The sequence below is a fragment of the Solea solea genome, chromosome 14 (assembly GCF_958295425.1).
Source record: "Solea solea chromosome 14, fSolSol10.1, whole genome shotgun sequence".
Classification (NCBI taxonomy): domain Eukaryota; kingdom Metazoa; phylum Chordata; class Actinopteri; order Pleuronectiformes; family Soleidae; genus Solea; species Solea solea.
Window position 1 is genome coordinate 16,724,967 of NC_081147.1, and position 22,633 is coordinate 16,747,599.

The following is a 22,633-nucleotide window of genomic DNA, read 5'->3' on the forward strand; positions in this document are numbered from 1 at the left end:
TAAAGTGAGTATAGTTTGCTGATAATCTATGTACAGACAACAGATGTATGATGTAAGCATTTGCAGCTAAAGTTGAGGATCAAATCAGTAAATAATCAGGAAAAGAAAAAAAACTTAACAATCAAGTTTAACAGTGGTCATGACATCCAGACTGTTATAAACATCATAGCTAAGTATTTACAATTAATAACCTGTTTTAAATCAATAAAGTTATCACTGATGCATTTTATTTTCATGCTTTTTTGATTTGCCTCATGTTCACCTAAACATGGCTGCATGCAGATAGCATTAATTGTATCAGACACTAACACAGTAAGTATCCAACTAAAACCCAAGAAGAACAGCTGTAAAAGGGGGAAAACAGAAAGAAAAGGAATATACCTCATTCTATTTGCATGGCTTATCTTGTCTGTTTGAACCCCAGAATAGATTTCATTGAGCAATATTATTCAGTCAATTCACCATTTGTAATAATGTGTCTCACATGCAGTTTAAGATCAACTTCACAATGAACATACAAACTGAATAGAATAAGATTCTGGGAAAAATCTAAGTCATTCATGCAAAGCTTTTCATAGAGCACATAATCACTACATTGCTGCCTATGAGATGAACTACAGTCCAAACAGACTGTGCACATTTGAATCATCTGCATTTTTCCTCCTGCTCTGGACAGGCCAGGTATAAATGAAAACAAATATCTCCAAAAAGAATGTCGCAACCAGTAACTAGGTGTAGTGATTTAAATGTTGAGACCAACATATACCTTCAGTCAATATAGCAAATCTTCCCTGGATTTGTGTCAGTATTTGGTCATGTTGCTGCAGGAACTTATATCTAAGGCAATTGGCAGTCATCAGAGATGCACCTGTTGCAATGATACATGAAACATAATTCCTACAAGTATGAAGAGCTGTCCGTATTAATGTTAGCATACAAAGAAACTGCCATGTCTGCTGAGCATGCAGGAAATCACAGAACTGTAGTAATTTGAGCACCTTAAATCAGCCCATAAAAACACCTTTATTTCAACAGCACCTTCAAAGCAAACTAAGCCCAGAAGACAATATCCCTGTCAGCTGCTACTGAGGCAGAGAGCCCCCTGCCAAACACAGTCTGATGAGTGTCACAACAAGTCTCCTTTTAACACACCAAACACAGGAAATACAACTTATAAAACACTAAAGAAATCCATTTTAAACACTGGAAAAAGTAAACTTAAAGCTAAATGCAGGCCGTCCATAAACAGATATTATGAATCTGTAGAAGATTTGTTGTCATACATAGAAAGTTCATGGTACATCCTGTCAGGAGACAGAGCCACGTTACCACAAACTACTGGATTATGAAAGACACATGAAAAGTGAAATGATATCATGGCAAAATAAATCAGAAAATATGGTCAAGGATAAGAATGAGAAATGAACTCCCTCAAAAACTCGAAATCAATCAATGAAAATGGAGCATGAATTTTAAAGAATTTAGGTTATGTAGTTCAAAATTTAAACAAGTTAAACAACAATTTAAAACAATCCTTGATAAGGAGACACAACATATATTGCTGCCCAGTGTGTCAAAATATCACAATCTAAATGGAAGCAAACTACAGAAGGAACACAGAGACAGAATCAAGCAAGACAAATACCATGATGTGTTAACATTTATCAATGAAAAGTGAAAATGGAGTTCTATATATCTGCAGGAAAAAAATTGCTTACAATGAAAGTCACAACTTCAACATAATTGCTGTCCAAACACCAGCAATAACAGGTCTACAAAGACCTAAACAGCCAATGGTGCTCATCTTTCTCTCAAGCTTTCAATGTCATAAACAAATAGACAAAAGAGACATCAATGTGCTGAATGGAATAACAAACAGAATATTTCTGAGACAGAAATACCATAAATGTCTCCATATGCAGCATGGCTAAAGCTCACAAACCAAAGTATAAAGTCTAAATTAAACAAATAAGTAACATTTTCACAAACAGATGGTTTGGGAGAAAAAAGACAAATTATAGAAAAGTGCAATTACGCACCTAAAACCATTATTACGCACGACATGTGAGGCAAATAATATTTAATATTTTGGGTAATATATATGAATAAAATATTAATTTAGATCAAAGTTAAATGCGAAATGTAAAAAACAATAACTAACACATTTCTTAAGTGTAGCTTTTAGATAAACGCTGCCATTTATGCTCATACCTCTGAACAACTTTCCAAGTCTCCAAACACGTCAGCAAAGTCACTGGGACTTTTCCTCAGAGTCTGGTCAGCAGGCAGTGTGTTGTCATTGTAAGATGTCACAAACTTAAAGTCACTGGTTCTAGATCCTGTTGTCAGGTAGGCGTCATAATTGAAATTGCTGCGTAAAGTTCCTGTGCCGTCAATATCTGCGTAATTAGGAGGGAGATAAGCGCTGGGGATGGCGACTGCTCCGTCAAACAACAGTCTGGGCTTTCCCCTGCGACAAAACTTCACACCCATGATAATGATGATGAAGGTCAGGAAAAAAGTGGACACAGAGACAAGGGCGATGATCAGATAAGAGGTCAGTTTCGAATTCTTCTCATCAGAAGAAATGTCCTTCAGTTCTGTCACCTCAGCCAAGTTATCAGAAATAATTAAATACATGGAGCAGGTGACAGAGAGAGAGGGCTGTCCGTTATCTTTCACCGCAACAATAAGGTTCTGTTTCATGCTGTCAGATTCAGAAATGTCTCGCTGTGTCCTGATCTCTCCACTGTGGACACCAATGGTGAAAAGTCCTGGATCACTGGATGTAACTATATGATAGGACAGCCAGGCGTTCTGTCCGGAGTCCGCGTCCACTGCTATCACTTTGGACACCAGAGAGCCTCCGTGTGCAGCTTTGGGGACCAGCTCGGTCATGAAGGAGTTGCCCTCGAGGGCGGGATACAGTATCTGAGGAGAGTTGTCGTTCACATCAGATATGAAGACACTGACGGTCACGTTACTGCTGAGCGGAGGAGAACCGTTGTCTCTGGCCATCACCTGGACCTTAAAGTTCCTCAACTGTTCATAATCAAACGATCTCACAGCGTGGATCACCCCCGTGTCTCCGTTCACGGATACAAAGGAGGACACCGGGGCACCGTTCACCTCACCAGGTAACAGAGAATAAATCACTGTACCGTTTTGTCTCCAGTCGGGGTCTCGAGCAGTAACGGAACATAAAGTGGAGCCAGGTTTGTTATTTTCAGTCACATATGCGCTGTAGGACTGTTCCTCAAACACAGGTGGGTTGTCGTTGATGTCAGCTACAGATAACTGAACAGTTTTAGAGGAGGACAGAGGTGGAGAGCCCTCGTCAGTGGCACTGATTGTAATGTTGTAATCAGACACTAGTTCACGGTCCAGTTGTCCTGTTGTCACCAGAGAATAATAGTTTTTAACAGAAGGAACTAACTTAAAAGGGACATTTTGCTGAATGGTGCAACGAACTTGTTTGCTTTTCTCGGAGTCTCTGTCCTGCACGTTAATGATTCCCACCTCTGTACCAGGTGTGGTGTTTTCTGGTATGGGGTTAGTCAGAGATTTTACATTAACTACAGGGGCGTTGTCATTCATATCAGTGATTGAAATTATGACCTTAGCATAAGAAGAAAGCCCTAACCCGTCCTTCGCTTTAACGCGTATTTCAAATGATGTAGTAGTTTCATAATCAACATCACCAATTACTCGTATCTCACCTAATTTACGGTCAATACTAAATATTTCCTTCACATCCTCAGTTACATGTCCAAAGTCATATGTCACATCTCCATTGACTCCCTCGTCTGCATCAGTCGCGCTCACAGTGACCACTACAGTGTCTACAGGAGAGTTTTCAGGCAGACTGGCTTCATAAACGGCCTGACTGAACACTGGGGCGTTATCATTAGCATCCAGCACAGTGACGTGTATGACTACGGTACCTGATCTCTGAGGAGAACCACCATCTAGAGCTGTGAGGAACAAATTAATGTCCCCTTGTTTTTCACGATCGAGCTCTTTGTCAAGAATGAGCTCGATTGTGTTTCCATTAGCAGCTAAAATGAAATGATCATTCTTCCTCAGGCTGTAATGTTGAACTGAATTCTGTCCTACATCCGCATCATGTGCCGCCTCGATCTCAAAACGAGCTCCCCTTACTGTGGATTCTCGAATTTCTAGATTGATAGACTCGTCATTAAATTGCGGTGAATTATCATTAATATCTTGGATGTGAAGATTGATTCGATGGAGCTCCAGTGGATTCTCCAGCACAAGCTCATATTTTATGATGCACGAAGCCTTTTCTCCACAAAGCTTCTCTCGGTCAATCCTGTCTGCCACAACAAGATCTCCGTTGCTCAGGTTTATGTCACAGTAACGTTTATCAGTCCCATCTGCGTCAATGCGGGCTCTCCTGTTAGCAAGTGCGCCCGTTTCCAGCCCGAGATCCTTGGCGATATTCCCAATAACAGACCCTCGTTTCATCTCCTCCGGAAAAGAAAAGCCCACGTCTCCATACGCGATATGCACAAACAGAAGCAAGACACAGAGGAAGCGTGGATGAAACCAGATTATTTTCGAATCCATGACCATTTTATGATTTGCTCCCTCGCAGAATAAAGACAACAGAAACGAGTCCACCTCATATGACGAACAATCGCGATTTCAGGATGCATAAGAGCATAAGAATCCCTGCCCTCGCCATAGTATATATGCCTTAACCCTGGTGCACAGCGCCACCGTGAGTTAGATTCAAGAAAACACTAGTAAATTAAAATTACAGCTGACATGAGTATAGTTTGCTGATAATCTCTGTACAGTCAATAGATGTATGGTGTAAGCATTTACAGCTATAAAGTTGAGGGTCAAATCAGTAAATAATCAGGAACATAATAACGTTAATAATCAAGTTTAACAGTGCACATCCAGACTAATATCAACATAGCCAAATATTTACAATGAATAACCTGTCTATGTCAATGAAGTTATCCTTGATGTATTTCAATTCAATGTTTTGTTGCTGTCCAGACAAGTTGCTTCATGTTCACCAAAACATGGTTGCATGCAAATCATTGTAATCGTATTATCAATTAGTAAACCAGTAAGTTTCAAAATAAAACCGCAGAAGAACAGCTGTAACCAAAATCACTGTAGCTAAAAAAGGAACATATCTCATTTTATTAGCATGGCTTATCCTGTCTGTTTGGAATCCAGAAAATATTTTCTTGACCAAAGAGAGCAGTAATTAGTCAAGTCATATCTTACAAAACATTGATTATTTGTTTTATGCATTTTGAGATCATGTTCAAAATGAAAACACAAACTGGAAACAATATGATTCTAGGAAAAAATGTAAGTCATTCATGCAGAGCTTTTCATAGAGCACTTACAATCACTGTATGGCATGAGATAATCTATATTTCAAACAGACAAATTGTAAGTCAGATGTAAATCAAAGATTTTCTTTTTCCGTGCACATTCATTCAGAATCATCTGTATTTTTCCTCCTGCACTGGACAGACCACATATAACTTAAAAGAAATCTCACAAAAACAGACTCCTGAATCAGTAGTGATTTAAGTGCTGAGACCAACATATAACTTCAGTCAATATAGCATATGTTCCTTGGATTTATTTAGCGTATTTAGTCATGTTGCTGCAGGCACTTCTGTCTAAGGCCATTATAAGTCATCAGAGATAGACCTGTTGCAATTATCCACCAAACAGAAATTCTACATGCATGAAGAACTGTAACCACCACACCTGCTGAGCATGCAGAAAATCACAGAACTGTAAATATTTAAACACCTTACATCAGCCCAACAACACACCTTTCTTTCAACAGCACCTTCATAGAAAACTGAGCTCAGAGGAGAATCTCCTTGTAAGCTGCTACTGAGACTGAGTGTTTCCTACTAAAAAACAGTCTGATGAGTCTTACAATGAGACCACTATTAATATACCAATCACAGTAAACCAACTTAAAGAAATCTACTTCAAGCACTGGGGGAAAAAAAGTAAAAAAAAAAATGAAAGCAGTCAGTGCATAAGCAGAGATTAAGAATCAGTAGAATGTGTTTTCTATTTGCCGAGGCGAGATAGATCATGTCGGAAGCCATGTCACCACAAACTAGTGGATTATGGAAGACACACCGAAAATTAAATCACCACAAAATAAATCAGAAAACATGGTCATGGATAAGAATGAGAAAAAAACTCCCTCAAAAACTGTAAATCATTCACTGAAAATGTAGCATTAATTCTAAAGATCTCAGACCAACTCATCGACCAAGTTTGAATTTGAGGAAAAATGGTTTAGCAGTGGCATCATAAAGACACAGTATGGAACCATTATTGGTCTCAAATCTACAGCAAAAATGCTTAGATTATTTGGAAGCTGTGTTTTTGCGATGAAAGAAAGTTATCAAATAGCATGACCAGAATCAGATACACATTGTCACTCAATCTATTAAAAAAATAATAATAATTCAAATTTCATGTTTTAACATATACTAATGAAAAGTCAAAATATAATATACAATATTCAATATCACCGCAGGAAAGACTTGCTAAAAAGGAAAGCCACAATATGAAAATATTTGCTGTCCAAACACCAGCAATAACAGGTATAAACAGCCCAGGGTGCTCGTCTTTCTCACCAAATGCACATGTGAATACATTTTACAACAATCAAGATGGTGTTGGAGAAGTATAGGAAAGTGCTATTACGCACCTGAAACCATTATTACGCACGACATGTGAGACAAATAATACTTTGGGTATTGGGAAATATACACTGTATGTTAATGGATTTCCATTTAGATCTAAGTTAAATGTGAAATGTACAATCTAACATTATTTTCTTAATGCAGTTTTTAGATAAACGTTGCCGTTGATACTCATACCTCTGAACAACTTTCCAAGTCTCCAAACACCTCAGCAAAGTCACTGGGACTTTTCCTCAGAGTCTGGTCAGCAGGCAGTGTGTTGTCATTGTAAGATGTCACAAACTTAAAGTCACTGGTTCTAGAACCTGTTGTCAGGTAGGCGTCATAATTGAAATTGCTGCGTAAAGTTCCTGTGCCATCAACATCTGCGTAATTAGGAGGGAGATAAGCGCTGGGGATAGCGACTGCTCCGTCAAACAACATCCTGGGCTTTCCCCTGCGACAAAACTTCACACCCAGGATGATGATGATGAAGGTCAGGAAAAAGGTGGACACAGACACGAGGGCGATGATCAGATAAGAGGTCAGTTTGGAATTCTTCTCATCAGAAGAAATGTCCTTCAGTTCTGTCACCTCAGCCAAGTTGTCAGAAATAATTAAATACATGGAGCAGGTGGCAGAGAGAGAGGGCTGTCCGTTATCTTTCACCGCCACAATAAGGTTCTGTTTCATGCTGTCAGATTCAGAAATGTCTCGCTGTGTCCTGATCTCTCCACTGTGGACACCAATGGTGAAAAGTCCAGGGTCAGTGGATGTAACTATATGATAGGACAGCCAGGCGTTCTGTCCGGAGTCCGCGTCCACTGCTATCACTTTGGACACCAGAGAGCCTCCGTGTGCAGCTTTGGGGACCAGCTCGGTCATGAAGGAGTTGCCCTCGAGGGCGGGATACAGTATCTGAGGAGAGTTGTCGTTCACATCAGATATGAAGACACTGACGGTCACGTTACTGCTGAGCGGAGGAGAACCGTTGTCTCTGGCCATCACCTGGACTTTAAAGTTCCTCAACTGTTCATAATCAAACGATCTCACAGCGTGGATCACCCCCGTGTCTCCGTTCACTGACACATAGGAGGACACCGGGGCACCGTTCACCTCACCAGGTAACAGAGAATAAATCACTGTACCGTTTTGTCTCCAGTCGGGGTCTCGAGCAGTAACGGAACATAAAGTGGAGCCAGGTTTGTTATTTTCAGTCACATATGCGCTGTAGGACTGTTCCTCAAACACAGGTGGGTTGTCGTTGATGTCAGCTACAGATAACTGAACAGTTTTAGAGGAGGACAGAGGTGGAGAGCCCTCGTCAGTGGCACTGATTGTAATGTTGTAATCAGACACTAGTTCACGGTCCAGTTGTCCTGTGGTCACCAGAGAATAATAGTTTTTAACAGAAGGAACTAACTTAAAAGGGACGTTTTGCTGAATGGAGCAGCGGACCTGTTTGTTTTTCTCGGAGTCTCTGTCCTGCACGTTAATGAGGCCCACCTCTGTACCAGGTGTAGTGTTCTCTGGTATGGGGTTAGTCAGAGACTTTACATTAACTATAGGCGCGTTGTCATTCATATCTGTGATATAAATTATGACCTTAGCATAAGAAGAAAGCCCTAACCCGTCTTTCGCTTTTACGCGTATTTCTAATGATGTAGTAGTTTCATAATCAACATCACCAATTACTCGTATCTCACCTAATTTACGGTCAATACTAAATAACTTCTTCACACCCTCAGATACATGTTCAAAGTCATATGTCACATCTCCATTGACTCCCTCGTCGGCATCAGTCGCGCTGACAGTGACCACTACAGTGTCTACAGGAGAGTTTTCAGGCAGACTGGCTTTATAAACGGCCTGACTGAACACTGGGGCGTTATCATTAGCATCCAGCACAGTGACGTGTATGACTACGGTACCTGATCTCTGAGGAGAACCACCATCTAGAGCTGTGAGGACCAAATTAATGTCCCCTTGTTTTTCACGATCAAGCTCTTTGTCAAGAACAAGCTCGATTGTGTTTCCATTAGCAGCTAAAACAAAATTATCATTCTTCTTCAGGCTGTACTGTTGAACTGAATTCTGTCCCACATCCGCATCATGCGCCTCCCCTATCACAAAACGAGCTCCCCTGTCTGTGGATTCTCGAATTTCTAGATCGATAGAGTCGTCATTAAAATGCGGTGAATTATCATTAATATCTTGAATGTGAAAATTAATCCTGTGGAGCTCAATTGGATTCTCCAGCAGAAGCTCGTACTTTATGATGCACGAAGCCTTTTCGTCGCAAAGCTCCTCTCGGTCAATCCTGTCTGCCACAACCAGATCTCCGCTGCTCAGGTTTATGTCACAGTAACGTTTATCAGTCACATCTGCGTCAATGCGGGGTCTTCTGTTTGACAGTTCAGCTGGTTTGAGCCCTAGTTCCTTTGCTATATTTCCAATAACGAATCCTCGCTTCATATCCTCTGGAAAAGAAAAGCTCATGTCGCCATCCGCCATACGGAGAGACAGGAGGAGAACATAGAAGCAGCACGACTGAAACAAGGTCGTCTTTGAAACCATCATCAAAATGAAATACACCGAAGAATCGGTTTAACACAATTGTACACCAAAGGCTGGAAGCTCCACCAAATCAGCGCGGCTGTGCTGATCTGTTAACCGGTTAATGTGAGTCTAAGAACGTCTGTCCACAAAGGATATGCATTCTAATATCGCAATGCTGGTGTACAGCGACACCGTGAGTTGAGTGTAACAATAACAGTCATTTTAAAAAGTCGAAGGGAATATACTGGTAGAAATAGTTGTAGTTTGCAAAAATATAGACACTATTCATAATAAAACACAAAATGTATAAACTGTGATGTTTCTCGTTCTGTGCTTTTACAAACAAATCTGCATCAAGATTAAGCAAGTACAGACATTTTACATGATAATACATGATAATAGAAATGTACCTGCCATTGCATAGCCATCAGTGCTAAACCTGATTTTTGTCATATACTCGGAATAAAGCTAATGACTACATCACAACTGTACATTCATGATATAAGTTGTAATATTCATGCACCACTGCAGTAATCTTTAAGACAAGTTATACAACGTCTGCATAAGAAGACCTGGTTTTAGTTCTTGCTATATATATGTATGAGAAAAGAAAGCTGTTATTTGAGTTCCTCAAACGTTGTGTTTGTTAGGCAGAACTGACATGTTAGCACAGTCAAAGTCTGATGTTTTAAATTAGGCCTATACATTCTCTCTCTGAATGAAGCTCAGTTTAACAGAAGATAATGGCTATATTTACCTATAACTGCATCCATGTTTTCATTTAAAAGAAAAGGACAAAACTTCCTTAAAATGTGCATCACTTTTTCACCAGCTTAATAAATGAGCACTTGTGTTTCTCGAATGATTAAGATGTACAGTATCTACTTAAGTGCCCTTTGTTAATAATGTGTTATAATAGAATAACTAATTTGTCTTTAGTAGTTGAATGTAATATAAGTTTGTTTGAAGAGTTAACCATTAAACCATTATGAACTGAATCCATACTGCATCAAGACATGATGTCAACACTGCTTTTAACAGGGCTGTTTTTGTCATGACATGACCTAAGATACTGCAATGGCTATAGATATGAGGTCAAGCTTTAGATATGCAAGTTCAAGATAGAAAAAAATAAGTCTGTTGAAATCAGGAGTGTAAAAACAACATATAAAACTGCAATGGAATAAGTGGAAAATCCACAAGCAGTAATTACACACTAGTTTATCACTAAAAAGGTTACCTTACACAGGCATCATAAACATGAAGGGAAGATGAACTGGAGTCAGGCAGATGCATATCTAGCAATTTCTAAATGTTCATTTAAAAAAGGAAACCATCTAAAGGAACATAGGAAAGATGCTGTGACAGAACTAATAACAATTCTTCAAGGATCCAATGATCAAAAAACAAACAAAACCACTGATGATATTATCATTTGATTGCCACATAATTACAAACTTTATAGACAAACAAGCAACCATAGAAACAAGACACAAAACTTCCATGCATTTGATAAAAAAAGAGGGCACTGTACATTTAAATGAAAAGACAAATTAATGTATTTTAAATGACTTCCAATGGTCAACAAATTATCCACATAACTCACTCATTATTGAACGTTGATTGTATCAACTATATGGTTTTCCTGAGTACAGAGTGCAGTGCAGATAATCAATTGACAAAACCTAATGTTCTCAACTGTTTTTCTTTTTAATGACATTGTCCTTACACTAATAAAGATGCATGTGTAGTATTACTGCAGATGATCCGTTGAATGTCAACTATAAATAGTTGGCTGTCACGAATAAGCAAGTCATTGCCAACTGATCTATGATTTGATGTTTACTTGACAATAAACATGTTATCAACAGAGAAGAATTGATCATGATCATATGTTGATATGATCCTATTAGCTTTCAGGTAACAGACAAAAAGATAGTCAACTAATAAGATGTTGACAACAATCTACAGAGAAGTGGTTAAAAATGATGGTTAACTGAGTGCAAAAATAAAACTTAGTCAAATGGCACTTTTGTATATGGTTGGGATGAGAATATGGAGAGCACAGTTTAAGAAATAAACCACTTTCTAATTATAGCTTATGTATTTGTATGCATTATATCCAATTCTTAAGTTTTTCAACTGCATTACCAAACTAAACTGGACAATGTCTTCAGTGTCTGCCTGGAAAACAATCAGCAAACTGTGAAATACAGGTTTGGCAAATCCAAAACAGATGACTATGTTGCTTGTAAAAGTACGCAAACTTAATAATGAAGTCCAGCACCAAGGACAGAGCCACAAGGAACACACTTATGCACTGCAAGAACAGAGATAACTTTACTCTCACACATCAGCTTTTACGAGGTGGAAATATAAAATAGGCAACACATGATGCTACACATTTTCATACCTCTGGAGAAGCGTCAAAGTCTCCAAAGACTTCAGCAAAGTCACTGGGACTTTTCCTCAGAGTCTGGTCAGCAGGCAGTGTGTTGTCATTGTAAGATGTCACAAACTTAAAGTCACTGGTTCTAGAACCTGTTGTCAGGTAGGCGTCATAATTGTAAGTGCTGCGTAAAGTTCCTGTGCCGTCAACATCTGCGTAATTAGGAGGGAGATAAGCGCTGGGGATGGCGACTGCTCCGTCAAACAACAATCTGGGCTTTCTCCTGCGACAAAACCTCACACCCAGGATTATGATGATGAAGGTCAAGAAAAAAGTGGACACAGACACGAGGGCGATGATTAGATAAGAGGTCAGTTTGGAATTCTTCTCATCAGAAGAAATGTCCTTCAGTTCTGTCACCTCAGCCAAGTTATCAGAAATAATTAAATACATGGAGCAGGTGGCAGAGAGAGAGGGCTGTCCGTTATCTTTCACCGCCACAATAAGGTTCTGTTTCATGCTGTCAGACTCAGAAATGTCCCGCTGTGTCCTGATCTCTCCACTGTGGACACCAATAATGAAAAGTCCAGGGTCAGTGGATGTAACTATATGATAGGACAGCCAGGCGTTCTGTCCGGAGTCCGCGTCCACTGCTATCACTTTGGACACCAGTGAGCCTCCGTGTGCAGCTTTGGGGACCAGCTCGGTCATGAAGGAGTTGCCCTCCAGGGCAGGATACAGTATCTGAGGAGAGTTGTCATTCACATCAGATATGAAGACACTGATGGTCACGTTACTGCTGAGCGGAGGAGAACCGTTGTCTCTGGCCATCACCTGGACTTTAAAGTTCCTCAACTGTTCATAATCAAATGACCTCACAGCGTGGATCACCCCCGTGTCTCCGTTCACTGATACATAGGAGGACACTGGGGCACCGTTCACCTCACCAGGTAACAGTGAATAAATCACTGTACCGTTTTGTCTCCAGTCGGGATCTCGAGCAGTAACGGAACATAAAGTGGAGCCAGGTTTGTTATTTTCAGTCACATATGCGCTGTAGGACTGTTCCTCAAACACAGGTGGGTTGTCGTTGATGTCAGCTACAGATAACTGAACAGTTTTAGAGGAGGACAGAGGTGGAGAGCCCTCGTCAGTGGCACTGATTGTAATGTTGTAATCAGACACTAGTTCACGGTCCAGTTGTCCGGTTGTCACCAGAGAATAATAGTTTTTAATAGAAGGAACTAACTTAAAAGGGACATTTTCCTGAATGGAGCAGTGGACTCTTTTGTTTTTCTCTGAGTCTCTGTCCTGTACGTTAATGATGCCCACCTCTGTACCAGGTGTGGTGTTTTCTGGTATGGGGTTAGTCAGAGATTTTACATTAACTATAGGCGCGTTGTCATTCATATCAGTGATAGAAATTATGACCTTAGCATAAGAAGAAAGCCCTAACCCGTCTTTTGCTTTTACGCGTATTTCTAATGATGTAGTAGTTTCATAATCAACATCACCAATTACTCGTATCTCACCTAATTTACGGTCAATACTAAATAACTTCTTCACACCCTCAGATACATGTTCAAAGTCATATGTCACATCTCCATTGACTCCCTCGTCAGCGTCAGTCGCGCTCACAGTGACCACTACAGTGTCTACAGGAGAGTTTTCAGGCAGACTGGCTTTATAAACGGCCTGACTGAACACTGGGGCGTTATCATTAGCATCCAGCACAGTGACGTGTATGACTACGGTACCTGATCTCTGAGGAGAACCACCATCTCGAGCTGTGAGGAGCAAATTAATGTCCCCTTGATTTTCACGATCGACCTCTTTGTCAAGAACAAGCTCGATTGTGTTTCCATTTGCAGCTAAAATAAAATTATCATTCTTCTTCAGGCTGTACTGTTGAACTGAATTCTGTCCTACATCCGCATCATGCGCCTCCCCTATCACAAAACGAGCTCCCCTGTCTGTGGATTCCTGAATTTCTAGATGGATAGAGTCGTCATTAAATTGAGGTGAATTATCATTAATATCTTGTATGTGAAGATTAATCCGATGGAGCTCAAGTGGATTCTCAAGCACAAGCTCGTATTTTATGATGCACGAAGCCTTTTCGTCACAAAGCTCTTCTCGGTCAATCCTGTCTGCCACAACCAGATCTCCGCTGCTCAGGTTTATGTCACAGTAACGTTTATCAGTCCCATCTGCGTCAATGCGCGGTTTTCTGTTTGAGAGTTCAGATGGTTTGAGCCCGAGATCCTTTGCTATATTTCCAATAACGAATCCTCGTTTCATCTCCTCTGGAAAAGAAAAGCTCATGTCGCCATCTGCGATACAGAAAAACAGGAGTAGAAAATAGAAGCAGCATGGCTGAAACAAGGTCGTCTTTGAAACCATCATCAAACGTGAAGACGTTGAAGAATCGGTTTAACACAATTTTACTCCAAAGGCTGAAAGCTACACCAAACCAGCGTGACAGTCCTGATCTGTTAACCGGTTAATATGAGTCTCAGAACGTCTGTCCATAAAGGATAGATGCGTTCTAATATCGTAAGGCTGGTGTACAGCGACACCGTGAGTTGAGTGTAACAATTACACTCGTTTCAAAAAGTCGAAGAAAATACTGTCAGAGTCACTTGAAGCCTGAACAAATTTAAACACTATTCATAGCAAAACACACACTACCACTAAGATTCTGGTGCACATAAAATATCTATGTATTTAGGTAAGTGCATTTCCAAAAACGCCATCAAGTAAAAGATAGTACAGACATACAGTATGTCCCCACACTTTTACATTCTACTACAATTGTAGCTGCTATTACATTCCCCAGTATTTAACCATGATTTTTCTTATTTATGCGAAAAAGCCATTAACTACCCAAACTAATGTTTTTGAATATGTTGTAATATTCTGCAAATAGCATTCATCTTTACAACATAAAAACTGCCAACAATTGAGTGAAATTAAACAAGCAGAAACTACAAACTAGTTTATCAATGCAAAGTTAAATTACACAAGCTGCATAAACATGAAGAGAAGATGAACTGGAGTCAGGCAGATGTATATCTCGCAATTTCTAAACTTTCATTAAAAAAGGAAATCATCTCAAGGAAAATAGAAAATATGCTGTGACAGAGAACTAATAACAATTCTTCAAGAGTGCCAAGAATAAAAAAAACAAGCAAGAGCACTCATGATATTATCATCTGATTGCCACTAAACATTGCAAGGTTTATAGACAAACCATGTTTCCTTCAAATGCCTGTTAAGCAGAAAAAAAAATCCAATATGAGCAACCAAATGAACAAGAAACAAATTTGTCATGCATTTGATGAAAAAGAGGGGGGCAGCAATTAAATGAAAAGACACATTCATCTATTTCAAATGACAAATGATGGTAAAAATAAGAGTATAACTAACTATTGAACAGTGATTATATAGTGAATCAATGTCCCTCTTGTGTACAGAAAAAAACACATGCAAAAATATAGATTTTATGGTATAATTTTGTTTTTGATAGTCCATTGTTGACTTTTTACTTGTAATCAACATTAATTCACTATCCTGTCAAAAGATAATCAGTTGAAACATATTTAATGATCCCAAGTGTTTTACATTTAAATGATATTGTCCTGACACATTTAAAGTTACATGTGTAGTAATACTACAGATGGTCCGTTGAATGTCAACGATAAAATAGTTGGGTGTCAACAAATAAGCAACAAATTGCCAACTTCTCAAGGATTTGATGTTTAGTTGACAATAAACATATTGTCAACAGACAAAACGAAAGTCAACTAATAAGATGTTTACACAATCCAAAAATAAGTAGTTAAATGATGGTAAAAAAACAGTGAGTGCAGAAATAGCACTTATTCTCAACAGGTACATTTGTATAGGGTTAGGATAAGAATCTCTAGAGCACAATTAAAGCAAGAAACCAAGAAAGACACCACTTTCTCAAAATCTAAAGTTTTCGAACTACATTACCAAACTAATATGGTTAATGTCTTCAGAGTCTGGCCCATAAAACGATAAGTGTGATATAAGCTTTGGCAAATCCAAAACAGATAGCATGTTCCTCTCTAAACAACACAAGCTGTAAGGTTCAGCACCAAGGACAGAGACACAAGGAACACCTTCCTGCACTGTAAGAACGGAGAGCAAGATAATTCATTCTTCGGACATAGGCTGCTCGGGGTGGAAAAGGGCAATATTAAAAATAGGCAAAACATTATATGACATCTATCCATACCTCAGGAGAAGCATCACAATCTCCAAACACATCAGCAAAGTCACTGGGACTCTTCCTCATAGTCTGGTCAGCAGGTAGTGTGTTGTCATTGTAAGATGTCACAAACTTAAAGTCACTGGTTCTAGATCCTGTTGTCAGGTAGGCGTCATAATTGTAAGTGCTGCGTAAAGTTCCTGTGCCGTCAACATCTGCGTAATTAGAAGGGAGATACGCGCTGGGGATGGCGACTGCTCCGTCAAACAACATCCTGGGCTTTCCCCTGCGACAAAACCTCACACCCAGGATGATGATGATGAAGGTCAAGAAAAAAGTGGACACAGACACAAGGGCGATAATCAGATAAGAGGTCAGTTTGGAATTCTTCTCATCATAAGAAATGTCCTTCAGTTCTGTCACCTCTGCCAAGTTATCAGAAATAATTAAATACATGGAGCAGGTGGCAGAGAGAGAGGGCTGTCCGTTATCTTTCACCGCAACAACAAGGTTCTGTTTCATGCTGTCAGACTCAGAAATGTCCCGCTGTGTCCTGATCTCTCCACTGTGGACACCTATTGTGAAAAGTCCAGGGTCAGTGGATGTAACTATATGATAGGACAGCCAGGCGTTCTGTCCGGAGTCCGCGTCCACTGCTATCACTTTGGACACCAGAGAGCCTCCGTGTGCAGCTTTGGGGACCAACTCAGTCATGAAGGAGTTGCCCTCCAGGGCGGGATACAGTATCTGAGGAGAGTTGTCATTCACATCAGATATGAATACACTGACGGTCACGTTACTGCTGAGCGGAGGAGAACCGTTGTCTCTGGCCATCACCTGGACTTTAAAGTTCCTCAACTGTTCATAATCAAACGATCTCACAGCGTGGATCACCCCCGTGTCTCCGTTCACTGATACATATGAGGACACTGGGGCACCGTTCACCTCACCAGGTAACAGAGAATAAATCACTGTACCGTTTTGTCTCCAGTCGGGATCTCGAGCAGTAACGGAACATAAAGTGGAGCCAGGTTTGTTATTTTCAGTCACATATGCGCTGTAGGACTGTTCCTCAAACACAGGTGGGTTGTCGTTGATGTCAGCTACAGATAACTGAACAGTTTTAGAGGAGGACAGAGGTGGAGAGCCCTCGTCAGTGGCACTGATTGTAATGTTGTAATCAGACACTAGTTCACGGTCCAGTTGTCCTGTGGTCACCAGAGAATAATAGTTTTTGATAGAAGGAACTAACTTAAAGGGAACATTTTGCTGAATGAAGCAGCGGACCTGTTTATTTTTCTCTGAGTCTCTGTCCTGCACGTTAATGATGCCCACCTCTGTACCAGGTGTAGTGTTTTCTGGTATGGGGTTAGTCAGAGATTTTACATTAACTACAGGGGCATTGTCATTCATATCAGTAATAGAAATCATTAGTTTAGTATAAGAAGAAAGCCCTAACCCATCTTTCGCTTTAACGCGTATTTCAAATGATGTAGTAGTTTCATAATCAACATCACCAATTACTCGTATCGCACCTAATTTACGGTCAATACTAAATATCTTCTTCACATCTTCGGTTATATGTTCAAAGTCATATGTCACATCTCCATTGACTCCCTCGTCTGCGTCAGTCGCGCTCACAGTGACCACTACAGTATCTACAGGAGAGTTTTCAGGCAGACTGGCTTTATAAACGGCCTGACTGAACACTGGGGCGTTATCATTAGCATCCAGCACAGTGACGTGTATGACTACGGTACCTGATCTCTGAGGAGAACCACCATCTAGAGCTGTGAGGAGCAAATTAATTTCTCCTTGTTTTTCACGATCGACCTCTTTGTCAAGAACAAGCTCGATTGTGTTTCCATTTGCAGCTAAAATAAAATTATCATTCTTCTTCAGACTGTACTGTTGAACTGAATTCTGCCCTACATCCGCATCATGCGCCTCCCCTATCACAAAACGAGCTCCCCTGTCTGTGGATTCTCGAATTTCTAGATCGATAGACTCGTCATTAAATTGCGGTGAATTATCATTAATATCTTGTATGTGAAGATTAATCCGGTGGAGTTCAAGTGGATTCTCCAGCACAAGCTCGTATTTTATGATGCACGAAGACTTTTCGCCACAAAGCCTCTCTCGGTCAACCCTGTCTGCCACAACCAGATCTCCGCTGCTCAGGTTTATGTCACAGTAACGTTTATCAGTCCCATCTGCGTCAATGCGCGGTCTTCTGTTTGAGAGTTCAGCTGGTTTGAGCCCGAGATCCTTTGCTATATTTCCAATAACGAATCCTCGTTTCATCTCCTCTGGAAAAGAAAAGCTCATGTCGCCATCCGCGATATGGAAAAACAGGAGGAGAAAATAGAAGCAGCACGGCTGAAACAAGGTCGTCTTTGAAACCATCATCAAATGTGAAAACGCTGAAGAATCGGTATAACACAATTTTACTCCAAAGGCTGAAAGCTACACCAAACCAGCGTGACAGTCCTGATCTGTTAACCGGTTAATATGAGTCTCAGAACGTCTGTCCACAAAGGATAGATGCATTCTAATATCGTAAGGCTGGTGTACAGCGACGCCGTGAGTTGAGTGTAACAATTACACTAATTTAAAAAGTCTAAGGGATTGCTATCAGAATTACTTGTAGCCAGAACAATTTAACACACTATTCGTATCAAAACACACACTACTACTAAGATTCTGGTCCACATACAAGATCTACATGTATTTAGGTTAGTGTATTTACAAAAAGACATCAATAAAAAGATAGTTCATACATACAGTTTGTCCCCACACTTATACATTACATTGTACCTGCATTTACATAACCCCTGTATTAAACCATGATTTTTGTTATATATATGAAAAAAGCCAATAACTCCAAAATGTATTTTCTTCGTATATGTTGTAATATTCTGTAAAAAACCATTAATTTTTACAACATAATACAAAATGCCAAGTTAAATTGCATAGGCAGCACAAACCTTCGGGGAAAATTAGTTGGAGTCTGGTAGATGCATAGCTAGCATTTCTAAATTTTCATTTAAAAAAAAAAAGAAAACCATAAAGGAAAGGAACATAGGAAATATGCTGTGAGATAATTCTTCAAGGATCTCAAGGATTTAAAAAAGTGTTTTTCATTTTAATTACATTAACCTGACACACATTTTAAAGTTGCATGTGAAGTATTACTCTGCCGTACTTATGCCATGGCCGAGTTGGTATGCTCTCTAAAATAAACTACAAGAGTAAACATTTGGGTTCAGCACCAAGGATAGAGACACGAAAGCTGCCGCGTAGGCTACAACATGCTCCACAGTGTATCGTACAGCTTCCAGGGGCAAAAGAGAATTTACTATCAACAATAAGGCTGAATTCATTTATGAAACTACGTGACTCCATGGAAGTGAATTTCAAAGGATTTCAAAGTAAGGAAAAGCAAGTTATTGAATGATTTGTATTACCATAAAAATGCATACACAAATAGATTAAATCCTGCTCATACCTCAGGAGAAGTATCACAGTCTCCAAACACCTCAGCAAAGTCACTAGGACTTTTCCTCAGAGTCTGGTCAGCAGGCAATGTGTTGTCATTGTAAGATGTCACAAACTTAAAGTCACTCGTTCTAGAACCTGTTGTCAGGTAGGCGTCATAATTGTAAGTGCTGCGTAAAGTTCCTGTGCCGTCAACATCTGCGTAATTAGGAGGGAGATAAGCGCTGGGGATGGCGACTGCTCCGTCAAACAACATCCTGGGCTTTCCCCTGCGACAAAACCTCACACCCAGGATGATGATGATGAAGGTCAGGAAAAAAGTGGACACAGACACGAGGGCGATGATCAGATAAGAGGTCAGTTTGGAATTCTTCTCATCATAAGAAATGTCCTTCAGTTCTGTCACCTCAGCCAAGTTATCAGAAATAATTAAATACATGGAGCAGGTGGCAGAGAGAGAGGGCTGTCCGTTATCTTTCACCGCCACAATAAGGTTCTGTTTCATGCTGTCAGATTCAGAAATGTCCCGCTGTGTCCTGATCTCTCCACTGTGGACACCAATGGTGAAAAGTCCAGGGTCAGTGGATGTAACTATATGATAGGACAGCCAGGCGTTCTGTCCGGAGTCCGCGTCCACTGCTATCACTTTGGACACCAGAGAGCCTCCGTGTGCAGCTTTGGGGACCAGCTCAGTCATGAAGGAGTTTGCCTCGAGGGCGGGATACAGTATCTGAGGAGAGTTGTCGTTCACATCAGATATGAAGACACTGACGGTCACGTTGCTGCTGAGTGGAGGAGAACCGTTGTCTCTGGCCAACACCTGGACTTTAAAGCTCCTCAACTGTTCATAATCAAACGACCTCACACTGTGGATCACCCCCGTGTCTCCGTTCACTGACACATAGGAGGACACCGGGGCACCGTTCACCTCACCAGGTAACAGAGAATAAATCACTGTACCGTTTTGTCTCCAGTCGGGATCTCGAGCAGTAACGGAACATAAAGTGGAGCCAGGTTTGTTATTTTCAGTCACATATGCGCTGTAGGACTGTTCCTCAAACACAGGTGGGTTGTCGTTGATGTCAGCTACAGATAACTGTACAGTTTTAGAGGAGGACAGAGGTGGAGAGCCCTCGTCAGTGGCACTGATTGTAATGTTGTAATCAGACACTAGTTCACGGTCAAGTTGTCCTGTGGTCACCAGAGAATAATAGTTTTTAATAGAAGGAATTAACTTAAAAGGGACATTTTGCCGAATGGAGCAGCGGACCTTTTGGTTATTGTCCGAATCTGCATCCTGTACATTAATGATTCCCACCTCTGTACCAGGTGTCACGTTCTCAGGAACAGCATTTGTTAGAGACTTTACATAGATTACAGGTATGTTGTCATTGACATCGGTGATATCAATAGTAACTCGTGTGTATGACGATAATCCTAAACCATCCTTTGCTTTAATGCGCAAATCATATGACGTAACAGTCTCGAAGTCAACCGCACCATTTGCTTTTATTATGCCGTTTTTACGATCGATTGTAAAAACTTTCTTCACATCCTCAGTTACATGTCCAAAGTCATATGTCACATCTCCATTGACTCCCTCATCTGCATCAGTCGCGCTCACAGTGACCACTACAGTGTCTACAGGAGAGTTTTCAGGCAGACTGGCTTTATAAACGGCCTGACTGAACACTGGGGCGTTATCATTAGCATCCAGCACAGTGACGTGTATGACTACGGTACCTGATCTCTGAGGAGAACCACCATCTAGAGCTGTGAGGAGCAAATTAATTTCTCCTTGTTTTTCACGATCGAGCTCTTTATCAAGAACAAGCTCGACTGTGTTTCCATTAGCAGCCAAAATGAAATGATCATTCTTCTTCAGGCTGTACTGTTGAACTGAATTCTGTCCCACATCAGCATCGTGCGCCTCCTCTATTACAAAACGAGCTCCCCTGTCTGCCGACTCTCCAATCTCTATGTCGATCCTTTCTTCGTTAAACTGTGGTGAATTATCGTTGATGTCTTGAATGTGTAGAATAAATGGATGCAGTTCCAGAGGATTCTCGAGTACGAGGTCGCGTTTTAGTACACAAGACAGCTTTTCTCCACAAAGCTCCTCCCGATCAATTCTGTCGGCAACAATTAAATCCCCGGTACTGAAACTGATATCACAATAGCGCTTGCGATTCCCTGCGGCATCAACACGCACATTTCTCGCAGACAATTTGCTTACATCCAGGTTGAGATCCTTCGCTATATTCCCAATAAGAGACCCGCGCTTCATTTCCTCTTGAAAGGAATAATTCACGTCCCCGTTTGCAGCTTGCCACAGTAAAAACAAAACGAAGCAGCCGATTTGGCGCCCCATCACAGCAATGTGTCTGTTGTAGAGAAAATACACCGTATATGTCCAGTAATGGCTATACTCTTCAGTCCAAAAAAATAATCGAATAATGTCCACCGTACGCTATTCTAAACGCATACAAGGAAAACTAAACGCCTTCCTCTCTGTGGGTCTGCACACAAGAGGGTGGAGTGGAAATGTTTAATGTAGGTTAGTGAATAGCGACACCATGAGGAAACATATTGATACGACAGACTATGAACAACAGCAAAATCTTAAAATGATACATACCAATATATCAACATACGTCCTATCATAACAAGTATATGGAAGTAGTAATTATAAGATCGGACATCCTTATCACTCATCAACTTGAAATATTACAGCTATTTTCCAAAGGAATAGAGTTAAAATATATATACTGCTGGAATTAAAAAGTTGTCTCCTCATAACATTTCACAAGACTGTGTTAAACTGTGTCTCTGATATAAACTTCTGATGTACTTGTGCACTGGAGGACCATTCAATTAAAAAACGAAGCTGCAATCATCATACTAGACAAAAACTGAATAAATCCTCAAAACAAATAAAGTCTAATTTCGACAAAATAACATGGAAAGAAATGCTACATGAAACATGTCCTGGCAGAAATATGCTGGTATGATACTAGACCTTAATTGTGTTTACAACAACAAGTCTGACAGAGCATCATGCCTACACAACTAAAACACACTTTTAACTAAGCAAAACATCACAATTCTGTATATTTGACACATGACCACATTAGCCTCCACTCGACATATATCAAAACGACACATCCATCTGGCAATTTCCACAAATGCAGCACTCACACTCAAGCCCAAGCTCCTAATGCGTGTGTGATTAAAGGGCAG

The 22,633-nt window shown here is 40.3% G+C and overlaps 3 protein-coding genes across 19 annotated transcripts in view; all 3 read right to left on the minus strand.

Moving 5' to 3' along the window:
- The window catches only part of LOC131472450 (protocadherin gamma-A11-like), a 223,708-nt gene that overhangs the window by 146,481 nt on the left and 54,594 nt on the right, over positions 1–22,633 (minus strand). Inside the window, exon 1 of one of the 17 annotated variants that reach the window (XM_058649668.1) lies at positions 15,923–18,399. The exons of 11 other annotated variants lie outside the window; for them this stretch is intronic. In XM_058649668.1, coding sequence (XP_058505651.1) covers positions 15,923–18,304 — 2,382 coding nt within the window. In that variant the 5' untranslated portion in view covers positions 18,305–18,399. Of the gene's footprint in view, positions 1–2,211; positions 4,648–6,908; positions 9,349–15,922; positions 18,400–22,633 lie in introns of those variants that run through there. 5 more of the 17 variants (XM_058649687.1, XM_058649670.1, XM_058649691.1 and 2 more) reach the window with 5 other exon arrangements.
- Positions 11,677–14,142, minus strand: LOC131472469 (protocadherin gamma-A2-like). The gene has a single exon (XM_058649709.1). The coding sequence runs from the start codon at positions 14,062–14,064 to the stop codon at positions 11,677–11,679; it is 2,388 nt and encodes a 795-aa protein (XP_058505692.1). The 5' UTR covers positions 14,065–14,142.
- On the minus strand, positions 19,398–21,952 carry LOC131472470 (protocadherin gamma-A11-like). Its single transcript, XM_058649710.1, has one exon. The coding sequence runs from the start codon at positions 21,762–21,764 to the stop codon at positions 19,398–19,400; it is 2,367 nt and encodes a 788-aa protein (XP_058505693.1). The 5' UTR covers positions 21,765–21,952.